The 13,308-nt window shown below is 35.7% G+C and overlaps 2 protein-coding genes across 5 annotated transcripts in view; both read left to right on the top strand.

Annotated features, from left to right (window-relative positions):
* The window catches only part of SPICE1 (spindle and centriole associated protein 1), a 64,454-nt gene extending 56,240 nt beyond the window's left edge, over window positions 1–8,214 (top strand). For 3 of the 4 annotated variants that reach the window (XM_021007135.2, XM_021007134.2, XM_021007136.2), the window contains 2 exons: window positions 5,384–5,471; window positions 6,922–8,214. In XM_021007135.2, the coding sequence (XP_020862794.1) occupies window positions 5,384–5,471; window positions 6,922–6,975 (142 nt within the window). In that variant the 3' untranslated portion in view covers window positions 6,976–8,214. Of the gene's footprint in view, window positions 1–2,837; window positions 2,915–5,383; window positions 5,472–6,921 lie in introns of those variants that run through there. The other variant, XR_013482957.1, reaches the window with a different exon arrangement.
* A 4,881-nt stretch (window positions 8,215–13,095) lies between these two features.
* The window catches only part of CFAP44 (cilia and flagella associated protein 44), a 142,243-nt gene continuing 142,030 nt past the window's right edge, over window positions 13,096–13,308 (top strand). Inside the window, exon 1 of the mRNA XM_021007126.2 lies at window positions 13,096–13,291. The gene's annotated coding sequence lies outside the window, so the exon portion shown is untranslated. The remainder of the gene's footprint in view (window positions 13,292–13,308) is intronic.

The following is a 13,308-nucleotide window of genomic DNA, read 5'->3' as shown; positions in this document are numbered from 1 at the left end:
TTCTCTTCAAACAACAATTAAATGCAAATATGTTATTTGAAGGAAATTTGTTAAAATTAGGAACCATAAAGGTGTGGTTTTTACAGAATTTTAATAAGTTCTTTATGTAATAATCATTAACTTACAGTTTAAAAACACATTTAATTCAACTTTCATTATTAAAGACTTTGATTATGGCATATAAAATTACACCAGATATGAGAATAGTGCCATCATTCTAAAATACACCCTGACAGTAAGAATTTTGTATTTTGTTTGGGATTTTCTGCCTTTAACTATTGAAGTTTTGTTTTGTTTTAGAAATTTGCTATTAATTCTAGTTTCAGTGCAATTTTTTTCGAATAGTGTTTTTATTCCTCTAAGCCTACAGATGGTTTTCCATTTTTATATGTAAGTTTTGAATTGGTTTCGAAGATACTGCCACAGGAAACCCAAGAGAATTCAGTGTTCTGGTTTTCAAGGCTGTGTGAAAAATGATTGTAATGTAACTGTTGTAGCATGTGGAATCAGTTAAATTACGTTATAACTATGTCATACCTGTAGGACCATCATATTTAGATTGGTTATATTCAGTAGAATCATGGGAAGTGCTTTGCTTTTTCTCCCTTAAATGGATCTTTTCCACATAAAATAATCTTTGAGGGAAATTATCCAACATAAAAGTACCACAGTGATGATATTTTAGTTATAAAACTCTGTGAAACTGGTATGTTAACAAGACTTTGTAGAGGAATAACAGAACTATTATTGATCTTTGCCTTTAAGGCAGAGTTTGCTAACAAATCAGTTAGGACTTCACATCAGTAGCTAATGAGTTTGAAAATTTTTTGAAATGATAAAATACTAAATGAAGGCATAAATGCACAAAGAATATAGAATATTACAAAAGTTTTGTGAAATGGAAGTCATGAAAAGAAGTTTAAATTCAGAATTTATTGTTTCTCCCAGTAGAATAAAGGGAAACTCTTTCATTCCAAGTGATTATTAGGTTTCTCTGTTGATAAAATTCTGTTTATTATTGTTATTGTTAATAGTTATTGGTTTTATGTTAATTCACATTTATATAGTGTTTTATAATTACAGAGGACTTATGTACATTATCTTATTTGCAGTTAGCAACATTTGTAGTTGTTTTAGGGTATCAGCTATGTTGTTTTAATGTTTTTAATTTTTCACATAGCCTTTAATGTGTTTAATAAATATTTGTTAAATGTATGAATGCTTATTATTGCAAGATTCTATAATAATGTGACTATAAACACAGAGTTCTTAATAATTTAAACTTAATGTGGATAAAAGCAGAGCATGATGTTAAAGGAATGTTGAAACTATAACTACTAAGTATTCCTAAAATAAAGGAAAGGGGGTTCTTTTCTAATTATTTACCTTTTTTTGTAAATATTTAAATGTCCTGAGATTGAGAAATTGCCATGTTTTCTGAAGAATCTATTCAAAAATGGAAAGAAAAAGCACTGGACTCTAGGAATCAGAAGACCTGAATTCAGATCATAGTTCTCATAACATCTAGCTATGTGACATAGGGCAAATCACTGAACCTTTCTGGGCATCAGTTTCTTTTATGAAATCAGGGGCATGGGTTAGAAAATCTTTAAGGTGTCTTTCAGCATTAGGAATTTATAAATTAGGATTAGGAAGAATTAAAAAGCAACTAAGAATTAATGCATATTCATTTAAATTGGAAAGATAAACACTCTTCATAGGTAATTGGTAACTAATATATTACCAGTCTCCGTGGTGAAAATGTAAGGGACTTATGAAGTTACGTGATTTGTATATATTTTATATATTGTATATATGCACATGCATACATATATATGTGTGTGTATATATGTAGTGCATATAAATATCTTTCTCCTACATCACCTGAGCCTCTGTCTTATATTTCTTCCTACCCTCTGGATAGCATGGTGTGGTAGAAAAAGCATTGGATTCAGAATCAGAGAATCTGTTGGACCTTCATCTCTGCTATTATTTTTGTGACCTTGAGCAAATCTTCTGGGGCTCAGTTTTCTTAAGTATAAAATGAGGGGATAGGACTAGGTGACTAGGTAACCTCTGAGGTTCTTTCTAACCCTAAATCTTATGGTTCTATCTCTATATACCACCTGGGTTACCCATTGTGACCTCCACATTAATACTTCTACAACTAAATTCATTATCTTCATCCTGCCACAACCAGCTCTCCTCCCATCAGCTCCTTCTCTAGCTTTTCTTCCTTTTGTCAGTGGTACCATCAGTTTTCAAATTTGAAAGTTTGAAGTCATCTGACTTGCTTATCCCTTCCCACATCCAGTTAGTTTCCAAGTCCTGTTTAGCCTTCTTTCATGTTATTCCTTATATCTGTCTCTTCCTTTCTAAACTTATTGCTGCTACCCTAATCTACAGTCAATCATTACCTTATAATTAAATTAGAGCAGTAGCCTCCTGGTGATCTCTGTCTCTATTCCAAGCTACAAAGTGCTGCTAGATTTCAAAAACACTGCCTTACTTCTGTAAACTACACGTACAAAAACTTTTAAAACTCTCCATTTACTCTAGAGTTAGAGTTTAAGTACTTTATCCTAATATTTGAACTCCTACCTACTTTATCCTTTATAGCATAGGTTCCCAAAGTGGGCAGTACCACCCCCCTGGGGGATGCTGGAACGATTCAGGGGAGCAGTAGTAGCCTCAGGTGCAGTTGGGGGGCATTGACTAAAAATAAGGAGGCGGTGAAACATAAGGAAGGAAGAGAAGAAAATTTTAAAAAACCATTCGTACATGTTTTATCTGATGTGTAACAGAGTTAAAGTCATAGTGATTATATTGTTTTCCAGATAACCACACAAAATGCAAGTTATAACCAATCAGTGGTCAAGTCTGCCGACAGGTCTTAACAAGCAAGTGTTGGCAGGTGAGCATGTGGCACATTGTTGGAAATCCAGTGTGCATCAGCAGGAATATGTGCGTGTAATGACTTGTTTACAATACAATAATATACAGTTTCATGATACAATACTTTGTCATCAAAATTTCAATACAGGAACCCCCCCCCAAATTTAAATAAATTATTAAATTTAAGATACGTCATTTAAAAAAATTTATGGTTTTTTTTTGAAATGATGTAAATTTTTAAAAAAATAACCATTAAAAGGTTAAAGAAAGTAGATTTCCAAGGCAGGTGCTGAGTAACTTTTTTTTTTTTAAAGGGGCAGTATGAGGGGGGCAGCTAGATGGTGCAGTAGATAGAGCAGTAGCCCTGGAGTCAGGAGGACCTGAGTTCAAATCATATAATTGACACTAGCTGTGTGACCCAGGGCAAGTCATTTAACCCCATTGCCTAGCAAAAAGCAAAAAAAAAAAAAGGAGAGAAAAAAGGGGCGGTATACCAGTTAAGTTTGGGAACCTCTGCTTTATAGGAATCCTCTGCTTCTACCAAACTAGCCTATTTGCTGTTCACTGAACATACTGCATATGACCAACTTGATGTCTTCACTTATGCCTTTCTCCCTTCCTAGAATATCCTCTTTTCTCCTGTCAGGGTCCAGGCTAAATGCCATCTCCTTCATAAAGCTTTCTTGGGTTGCTCCAATCTTTGGTGATTGATCCCTTCTTTGAATTCCTTTAACATTTTTCTATACCTCTCTTTGCTCTTAGCTCATGTACCTTGTATTATAATAGATCTTTTCATATGTAATTAAGTCTCATCAACCTAGCTAGATAGCAAGTCATTTGAAGATAGGATCATGTCTTATATCCCTCTGTGCTTCCACTTTCTTGTGTATATTAGTTTCTCAGGAAAGGTTTATTGATGATGATATTTTAATACTTCAGTATACCTTATTGATAAGCCTACTCCCTACATCAGTGCAGATCATAGCCTACATATAGCTTCTCATCCTGTGAATTCTTCCAATCTATCCTGCAGACATTTAAGTGTCTACTAAAGATGGATTTCTTTGATGGGGAACAGTATAGTCATTCTGAGTGCTGGGCAGCTTTCCAAATAAAAGCTAACCTTTTTTATTCTTCCTGTTTAATTTTTGATTCAGATGCAGTCTTTGTACTATATGTCTTAATGAATTAATTTGATGAATGGCCCATCCAGCTCTATGTTATATCCTATCCTCTATTGAGATCCTATTCTCTATCCACTTGATTTTTTGTATGGATTGCTAAGGCAGTCTTTCTTGAATATTTGTGGATCTAATTGAAAAGGCTTTTAAATCTTTTAGGATTTGATGCATTCATCACAATGTGTTCTGCAAAAAAGAACATCTGGAAAACCTTAAAGTCACTTCTATAGGAAATCTTTTTTTCATTTGAACTTTATACAAGACAGGCTCTCAGATACTAAGAAACATACATCTGCTTGCTTCATCACTGGTAATGATATTTGGGAGTATTGAACAAAGTTATCTCTGTAATTGCATTTATCCAGTAATCTTGTATGATCTTAGCATTTGAAACACCTTGTTGAAGAATAGCCTTTAAAGGCAGTGTTTTGCTTTGCCAAACAAATGCTGGTAGGTTGTTTTGGTTTTTTGGTAATTAAAAATGTAGACTTAGAAAGTTCTTATGTTCTTTGGGCCAAGTCATTTGTATAACTGTGAAGCTATAGTGTGCTGTAGAAAGTACTAGAAATGCATGCTATGGCAATAAGACAAGAAAAAGAAATTTAAAGAGTAAGCACAAGTTTAGAGAAAATATAATTATGACTTTTTGCAGAGGATATAATGGTTTACTTAGAGAACCATAGAGAACCAAGTAGGAAACTAACAGAAACAACAACTTCAGCAAAGTTGTAGGGTATAAATCATCATTTCTGTGTTCTACCAACAAAATCTAACAAGAAACTAGAAAGAGAAATTACATTTAAAATTATTAGTCAAAGCATAAAATACCTGGGAGAGCAGCAACTTCCCCCCTACTCCCTTTCTTTGCATTGTCAGCATTTAGCAGCCTGCCCTACACATAGTAGGTATTTAATAAATACTTGTTGACTTGTATTGGAGCCTCTGCAACATCCTGGCTATGTGGCTCTGGTGAAGTCAGTTAACCTCTTAGTGTCTCAGGCAGTTCTCCAAGACTGAAGTTTCAGAGCTGGTGTGCGTTGGTAGAGGGAAATTCCTCCTTAAAAGCTGAAGAAATCACAGATCCAAGGGGGAAAAGTTTTTCATGGATAAAATCAATGAAAGACAGATTTAGAAGAGAAATGGTAGAAGAGGAGAAAAACATTTTTCTCTAAAATCACAACTTAAACAGAACTTGCAGTTAAAATTTCATTGTGCTCTTTGTGCCAAGTTCCAACATTTTAATAGTTTTACACCAGTTTTGAGTGTTGAATATGATAGCTTTCTCTTTTTTTCTTCTTTATGACTAGATCTTCAGGTGCCACCAGTTATTCCTGCTCTCCATTAAATACGACTTCAGGGAGTGGACGATTTACACCTGTCAGTCAGAGGGCAAAGGTACGTGAGAAAAAGTGACTGCAGTGCTTTGCCATTCCTGTTATATTTGTGCTATCGCTTTGGGATGGGGGTGGGACAGCGATTAGTGGGAGAAGGAATTATTTTTCTTTTAGGACTTTAATTCTTAACCTTGACTAGTCACCCAGGTTAAGAGATGCTCATCATTGGAAAGTTGGCCCCCAGGTGATGAATTTTTTTTGGTCATGACAACTCATGAAGACTTTTTACTAATATCTCTTGTAGTACTTTTTTGTGTGTGAAGAGTGTAGTATACATGGTGGTATTATGGATTGAGGAGAAAAGATTAAGTTGTAAGATTTTAAAAAAAAATGTGACAAGTCCAAAAATATTGTTTAGGATAATAATGGCCTAAGGCAGTGCTTCTTAAGCTGTGGGTCAAGACCCCACATGGGGTTGTGAAAAATTTGGCAACAGTAAAAGGTTTCTGAATGTTCAGTGACCAAAAATAAATTAAAAATCAAATGTGTAATGAATCTAAGGTGTTTCTGGCAGTGTTTGCCTGTGTTGGTTCTAAACACTGCATTCGTACTTTGCGCTGTGCATGCCCTCATGCCACACAATACCAGCAAGTGCTCCTGAAACTCAGAAAGGGGTTGTGCATGAAAAAAGTTTAAGAAGCCCAGGCCTGAAGGATGGATGTCTCTTATGAGTGTTTTTCATATGTCTAATTGTGCTATAGGAACATATATAAGTTTTATATCTTGTAACATATTTAAAAGTTTCTGTTATGACCAGACACAACAAATCAACAAATCAAATTTTGTGTCTCTGACAATCATTTCTGAGGAAGAATCGCTAGGAATCTTCTTACATCCTGCTTCTGACACCTAATGCCTGGTCAGGTGACTTAACTAGCCATTTTATGCCCCAGGCAGCTTTCCAGTCCTCTTAAGTTTGCATTGGCAGAGAAAGTTTCCTCTGTGGTAATTAATTCCCAATACTGAAATCCCCCTAATGAAAGCATAGGTACAGTCCAAAAATAAGTAATATAGAAACTAATAAGTACTTAAGTGCATCTTACTTGCCTCATACCACTAAGATTGGCTGTTGTTTTTCCTATATGCTAGCAAAATGTTATGGATATCCTGTGTAATTTATCCCTTTTACCTGCACTAGGAAAACATTACTTCTTTTTCTCCTTGTTAGTTTGTGTCCATGATATGGTTACACAGATCAGTCTTTAAAAACAAAAAACTTCAAGATTAAAAAGTGAGAGATTATCTGTTCCTTCTCCAGGATATTTTATTTGGCGATCACTTTCTTAGTAGAGGATAAAAGTTTTAGGCAGTAGCAATTGCAATTAAAATCTGATTGTCTGATATGATGTATTTAACTTGCTTACTTTAACTTCTGAAAACCGAGTGATCTTCTGTATATTGTACGACTCTTCAGATAATTTATTTAAATCCTCTCTGCCTCTGTTGAACAGGTTGAAAAGCAAAGAGAAGAAGGCTGGTTTGCTCTCTCTACACATGTGACATAAGTGAAGTCATGTTTTACAGATCTTGTTTTATTTTTAAATATTTTCTTCATGAACTTCCATTTCCCAGCCCCCCCCTGCTTTTTCATGTTATTATTCCTTTAATTAGCACACAAAAACCAATGCATCAGTTCTTCTGGTGGACAGAAGTAAAACATTTGTCATATTTCTGCATTTATTTTGAATGTTGACCTTTTGGAAGAATACCTATTTAAGAAACAGCCCTTCTGAACAGAAATTTGACAAGTGGGGAATTAAAGTATTACATTCCAGTCAGTGTGAGGACATAACAAGCCTTTTAAATTTCTCATGATTAGATTTTTTATAAAAAAAACTCTATGACATTTGTACCTACAACAAATTGAATTCCTGTTTTTGGTTACATAATAAATGTCATCTTTGACATCTTTTAAATTTTTTTTCTAAAAAACAGAGTTGCTGTGGGTCAATCTTTGTAATAAAAGTTTTCTCTCTGGTTTGAGTATAATTACTGACTTATGGAAAAACTTTTAACATCATCTTGGTCTCAGACTTACTGCTTTGAAAGTCACTGCTTTCTCCCACCTTTTTTTGAGCACATTGTTTATAGAGTTATTTTTTTTTAAATGGATGTGTGAGTATGTTTGTGTTTTCAGTAGATGAGAATAGTTGTATATATTATAGAATATGCTTATGTGTTTTTTAAATGTAAACTTTTATCTATAATGGTGTGCAGTGAATTTTAAATAAAAAATCATAGTAATTTGAATCTTAAATTTTTATATTAATTATTCCAGCAGTACCTGTGTCAATAAGCTAGCAAGTGTCTAAGAGCAATAATAATGAGTTAATTCTAGAACTAGTACTTGAAAAGAGATTATGGTTCAAAAATGATTCCTTCTCTGTGTTATCTTGAAAGAGGCCATTATGGGACACTAAGCAAACTCAGTATAGGTAAGTACTTTTGTTGATTCCCAGATAAGTTGGGCATTGAGTTCTCTTGAAAACTTGATTTTTAAAATCTTGCTTTTTTCTTAGGAATTGACTAATTCAGCCTACATTTGCTTGAAGCTTTTATTTATTTCTCATGCTCAGTGGTAGAAATGGAAATTATTTCCTCAAGAAATACTGAATATATTTCCATGAAACCATATGTATAATTTGCTTGTCCTCCTCCATTCTTATTCAGTCTTTTGTTTTAACTGGCACTGCACTGTGTATAATTGGTACCTTAATAAATGTTATCCCAATCTGAGTCATAAACCTTTCTAGTCTCATCCCTTTTTTGTACTTCTGAAGAATCACACAACTCATTTTGATCAATGAACTCATTCTCTTACTCTGCTTTTTGTTTACTGTTTTCCCAATGGTCCATTATCTAATTTTAGTTTCTGGTTCTTCTGAGCCCAAGATTCTACAGTAGCCACCAATCCCACATTTTACCCAGTGGGTAGGTTGTGGATTTTAGCACTCACCATATTCATGTCACTTCTCTCCTGACAAATTAGAAAAGTAAACATCTTAAAAATGAGAATGAGAGACAATATGATATAGTGTATAAAGAACCAGCCTCAATGCCAGGAAGATCTGGATTCAAGATTCACCTCTGATGCCTCCTGTCTGTGTGACCCTGGTCAAAACATTCAGTGCTCTAGAAAACTTTCTGAAATGATGAGTTGGAGAGAATGTGCAAACCTGCATTGGTAGAGGGAGTTTCTTCATCTATGAGTTCTCTCTACCAGTGTCATCACCGGACTAGTCCTCATAATTAATAACAAACAATAGATGAGATAAGATAGTGGTAGTTCATCTCTTCATTTTCTGATTTATCTATGTATAGGTTACCTGCTATTTGATCCATATCAGAGCCTTCCATTATTGTTACAACAAATAGCAGGCAGCCTTCTTCAATTGTTAGACTTAAAAAAAAAACCACTTTCTAAGGTTCATTTGTGACCTAAATGCAAATTAAGGTAGTGTAAGTTTACTTTTTATTAACATTGAGAGTGAAGGAATATTTTAATTCCTTCACAATGTCTGAGTCAACAGAGGTATTTGCATCCATCTTTGATACATATGTGAATTCAGTATTTATACAACAGTATATATAATACGTTAAGCATTTACTATATGTAAGACAGTTCACTAGATGCTGGGAATACAAAGTTGAAATAAGACAGTCCTTGCTTTCAGGGAGCTTGCAAATTGGGGATAAAAATCAGGATGTGGTATCCCTAAAGAGACTATTGACTTTTAAAAAACAGTATACCCACTCAACAAATAGGCCTTCTTAACAGATTTTTCTGCAAAGAAAAATTTCTTTCATATCCCAGTTATATCAGTCAATAAACATCACTGTCAAATATGTATGCGCTAGACACTGTGCTAAGCACTAGGAATATAAGAAGAGGTAAAAAACAGTCCTTACCCTCAAGGAGGTTACACTGTAATGGCAAAGACTAAGTCTTTACAAGCAACCAAATCAAGCATTACACAAACCTTTTAAATGTCTTTCTTTGGTTCAGATCTGTTATTTCATTAGTCTAAGGATGCTGATTGTGGAAATTCCTTCCACTGATGCAGATCTGACAACTCATATGAATTTTCTAAAGAACCTAGAGGTTAGTAACTTGGTCATGGTCACACATCTATTTTGTGTTAGAGGCTAGACTTTAACCCAGATTCTCCTGGTACCAAGTCTGATACTCATATCCATTATGTCACATTGTATTTTTAGTAAAGGACAGTCTAGGGTGAGGCATTTTTACCTGCAATAATCTATATTTTTATAATTTTTATAATTCTCATGTCTTTTTTCTATGTATGTAATATTTTTTCCTATATTAATACACTTGAAATACAGAAAGGTAGTGATTGCCTTTTTCTGTATCAGACTGTGACCTAATAATGCCTTATATTTTTGTGGCATTTGTCAAAATATTAAGGAAAAAATGATGTTCCCTTTTGCTTGCACAAAAACTTCCTGGTAAGACTATGTCTTATTTATTTTTGTACTTCTGGTGACAAGCTCAGTACTTTGAACGGGATATATATTTATTAATTGGTAGCTCAGTAAGTTCTCCCACATGACCAAAAATCAACTATACTGTCTAGGGAAAAGGAAATATTGGTTGCCTATAGCTGAACTTCATTGAAAATATAAACTTTCATAACTTGGGAGAAAATGAAATTAATATTCTCAGTTGTGTTTTTAGCATTTTGAATTCCTATTTAGATAAATCTCATTACTTGTAAATAGTATAACTCACATTTAGGTCACACTTTGATGTTTATAAAGTGCTTTTCCTTACAACAGTCCTGTGAAGCAGATAGTACAGTAATTATCATCTTCAGTTTTACATAAGAGTATACTAAGATTCAGACAATGACATCTTTATGATCCCTTGGGATTGTGAGTTGGGCATTCTGTCATCCTTGCCCACCCAACATCATTCCTCACAATAGACTGCTCCATTTGTGTCCCCAAACTTCTGCTGTGTTCCTCATTTGTCATATGGCCCCAAAGAAAGATTTTATGCAATGATCTTTACATTGCATGTTGGGTAGCTGAAAGCTTTTATTTTCCATGGTTTGTTGTGGACCAGTTAGTATTCTTAGGTGTAATTCATTGCTAGCAGCACAGAAGATTTCATCCCTAAGCTTTGATCTCTTTTCATTAATCATTGTGATTATGACTGAAAGAATCCAGCCAGAATTTTTTCACCTTGTCTGATTCACTTTTATTCTTTGCTGTCACACAGAATTCAGTCACTAAGGTACACATTTCCCACTAATCTCCATACTGTCCGTATATATTGCATGAAATCTTTGTTTCTTATTCACATTATTTTACCGGAGCTCATCTCTAAGTTATATAATTTTGATACCTTTGGCAGATGTTGCAATGATTTTTCTTTGGGATATGCTCCTAAATTATTGAAAACTATCTTGGATATACTACACCAGCACTTGGACTGGAAGAATGGAATCATGATTGATGGTGAACACTTTGTGCACTTACTTTTTGTAGATTATAGCTTATTTGAAAGTGCTATTCCATACAAATATTTGTAGCAGAGTCTTTTGTAGTAGCAAAGAGCTGGAAAAAAAAGCAAATGCCCATTGATTGGGGAATGGCTAAACAAATTGTGGCAAATGAATGACATGGAATATTACTGTGATGTAAGAATAAATACTAAGATGCAGAGATGCATGGGAACACTTACATGATCCTATGGAAAATGAAGTAAACAATCAGGAAAACAAGGTACACAATTACTACAACAATGTTAACTGGAAAGAACCATCCCCCTCTATTACACCCCCCCCAAAAAAAAGCTGAATAGAATGCTGTGTAATCACAATAATAAAGCCTGGCCCCAAAGAAGAGAGGGAAAATGTACCCTTTGAAGAGTTCGGGGACCACAGATGTAGAAAATTAAAATTTACTTTGTCTCACAGTTGATGTGGTAGTCTATTTCGCTAAACACATGGCCTTGAGACCACAGGTTCCCCACCCCTATAAGCAGTGATTCTTAACCTAGAGTCAGTGAATTTTTTTTTTCTTTTTGGTGAGGCAGTTGGGGTTAAGTGATTTGCCCAGGGTCACACAGCTAGTGTTAAGTGTCTGAGGCTGGATTTGAACTCAGGTCCTCCAGACTCCAAGGCCAGAGCTCTTTACTGTGCCACCTACTTGCCCTAGAGTCAGTGAATTAAAAAAAAATTGATAGCTGGATTTCAATATAATCTCCATTGTTATCCTATTTTATGCATTTAAAACATTCTGAAAAGGGGATTATGACCAAAAAAAAGGCAAAAAACATACTTGATAAAATGGAAAGAACAGCAAATGTAGAATCAGAGACAGCTCTCTGGCCATTCCTTTCTTCATCTGTAAATAAGGAATTTATACTATATGGTCTCAAAGGTCCATTCTAGATTTAAATAATTTAAATAATGATTTTGTCTACCTGATAAGTGTGTATGTGGGGGGGGGGTGTTGAGCTGGTAGAATGATGGAAGCAACTTACTAATACAATATATGTGGTGACCTTAACTAAAACGTGTTCATTATATTATGTACATCCAGAAATACTTTTTTGTAAGGTTATGATCATAATACGAGCTGGATGCCACAAATACACGAATCCCTTCGAGTGTGGCCCCTGCTCCAAGAAAATTGTTTTCAGTCCCTAGTGCTAGGAACTGAAATACAAAACAAATGTTCAAAAACAAAATAGATATTCAATTTCCATACTTTCCCCACAAAATAAACAATTGAAAACGTCCGAGTTTTCCTGGTGTATGCTTACATAAAATCATTACTCCAATAATGTTAAATGCAAGTGCGATGCTTTTATGCACAGTTCCCTGGAACCAAAAAGAAATACATTTGAAGAGCACAAACCCGTGGTGTAAATCATTCAAAAGCAATTTCAAAAGGATAGATAGACCATCAAAATATGTTGTAACGGTAACTTTAAATACAGAGGTAATCGAGCAACAAAAAACAAAAAAAGCATTAAAGAGTTATTTTTAAAACAGCCCAGTAAATGGCAGAAACCTGTCCTGCCCGGATGTACCTTCGATTCCGCCAGGTTTCCTTTACTAAGAAGCTCCGGTTGTAAAATCCTGCCGGTTTTTTAAGACCACGTGCAGGACAGCGCAAGAAGCTGACGTACGTTTTAACTTGTCAAGTCGATGCCACATTATAAGAAGTTGGGCTTCCTTTGTGCCTCTGACAGGTTTGCAGCAAACTCATTTCAACTGCATAGTTTCATACTGAAAGGAGAAAGGCCTGGAGGTGGGGATATCTTCGGGGTAGCTTTGGTTTTTGAACCCAAACGATCTTCTGGGAGGAGGTAGACAGGAAACCACCGCCTCTTCGGCGGCCTGGAACTGGCGCGCACCAGCACCTTACGCAGCCTGGACCACGGCCCATCAGCACCTGTTACCTGTCACACCCGGGGATGCTTTTCAGGGCTCCATCACGGACCCGAGCATGCGCATTGAGGCTCCACTGAGGCACTCCCCTTGTGCCTCCCCTCTCAGAGGGAGGCTGGCCTGTGGTTGCCGTGGTAACGGCGGTAAACGAAGGGAGAGTTCAGAAAGTGCTTTGGAGTGAGCTCTGCCGCTGGTTCTCTCGGTGAGTACCACGTCCCCAAAAGCCCGGGCCCCCAGCCTCTGCCTAAGAGCGGGCTAACTTCGATTCGTATTCACCCTGGTCTTGACTGTCTCCCCTCTCAGAGGGAGGCTGGCCTGTGGTTGCCGTGGTAACGGCGGTAAACGAAGGGAGAGTTCAGAAAGTGCTTTGGAGTGAGCTCTGCCGCTGGTTCTCTCGGTGAGTACCACGTCCCC

This window comes from Phascolarctos cinereus, unplaced genomic scaffold (assembly GCF_003287225.1).
Source record: "Phascolarctos cinereus isolate Bilbo 61053 unplaced genomic scaffold, phaCin_HiC Scaffold_726;HRSCAF=1367, whole genome shotgun sequence".
Taxonomy (NCBI): Eukaryota; Metazoa; Chordata; class Mammalia; order Diprotodontia; family Phascolarctidae; genus Phascolarctos; species Phascolarctos cinereus.
This window is presented reverse-complemented; position numbering and strand designations above follow the sequence as displayed.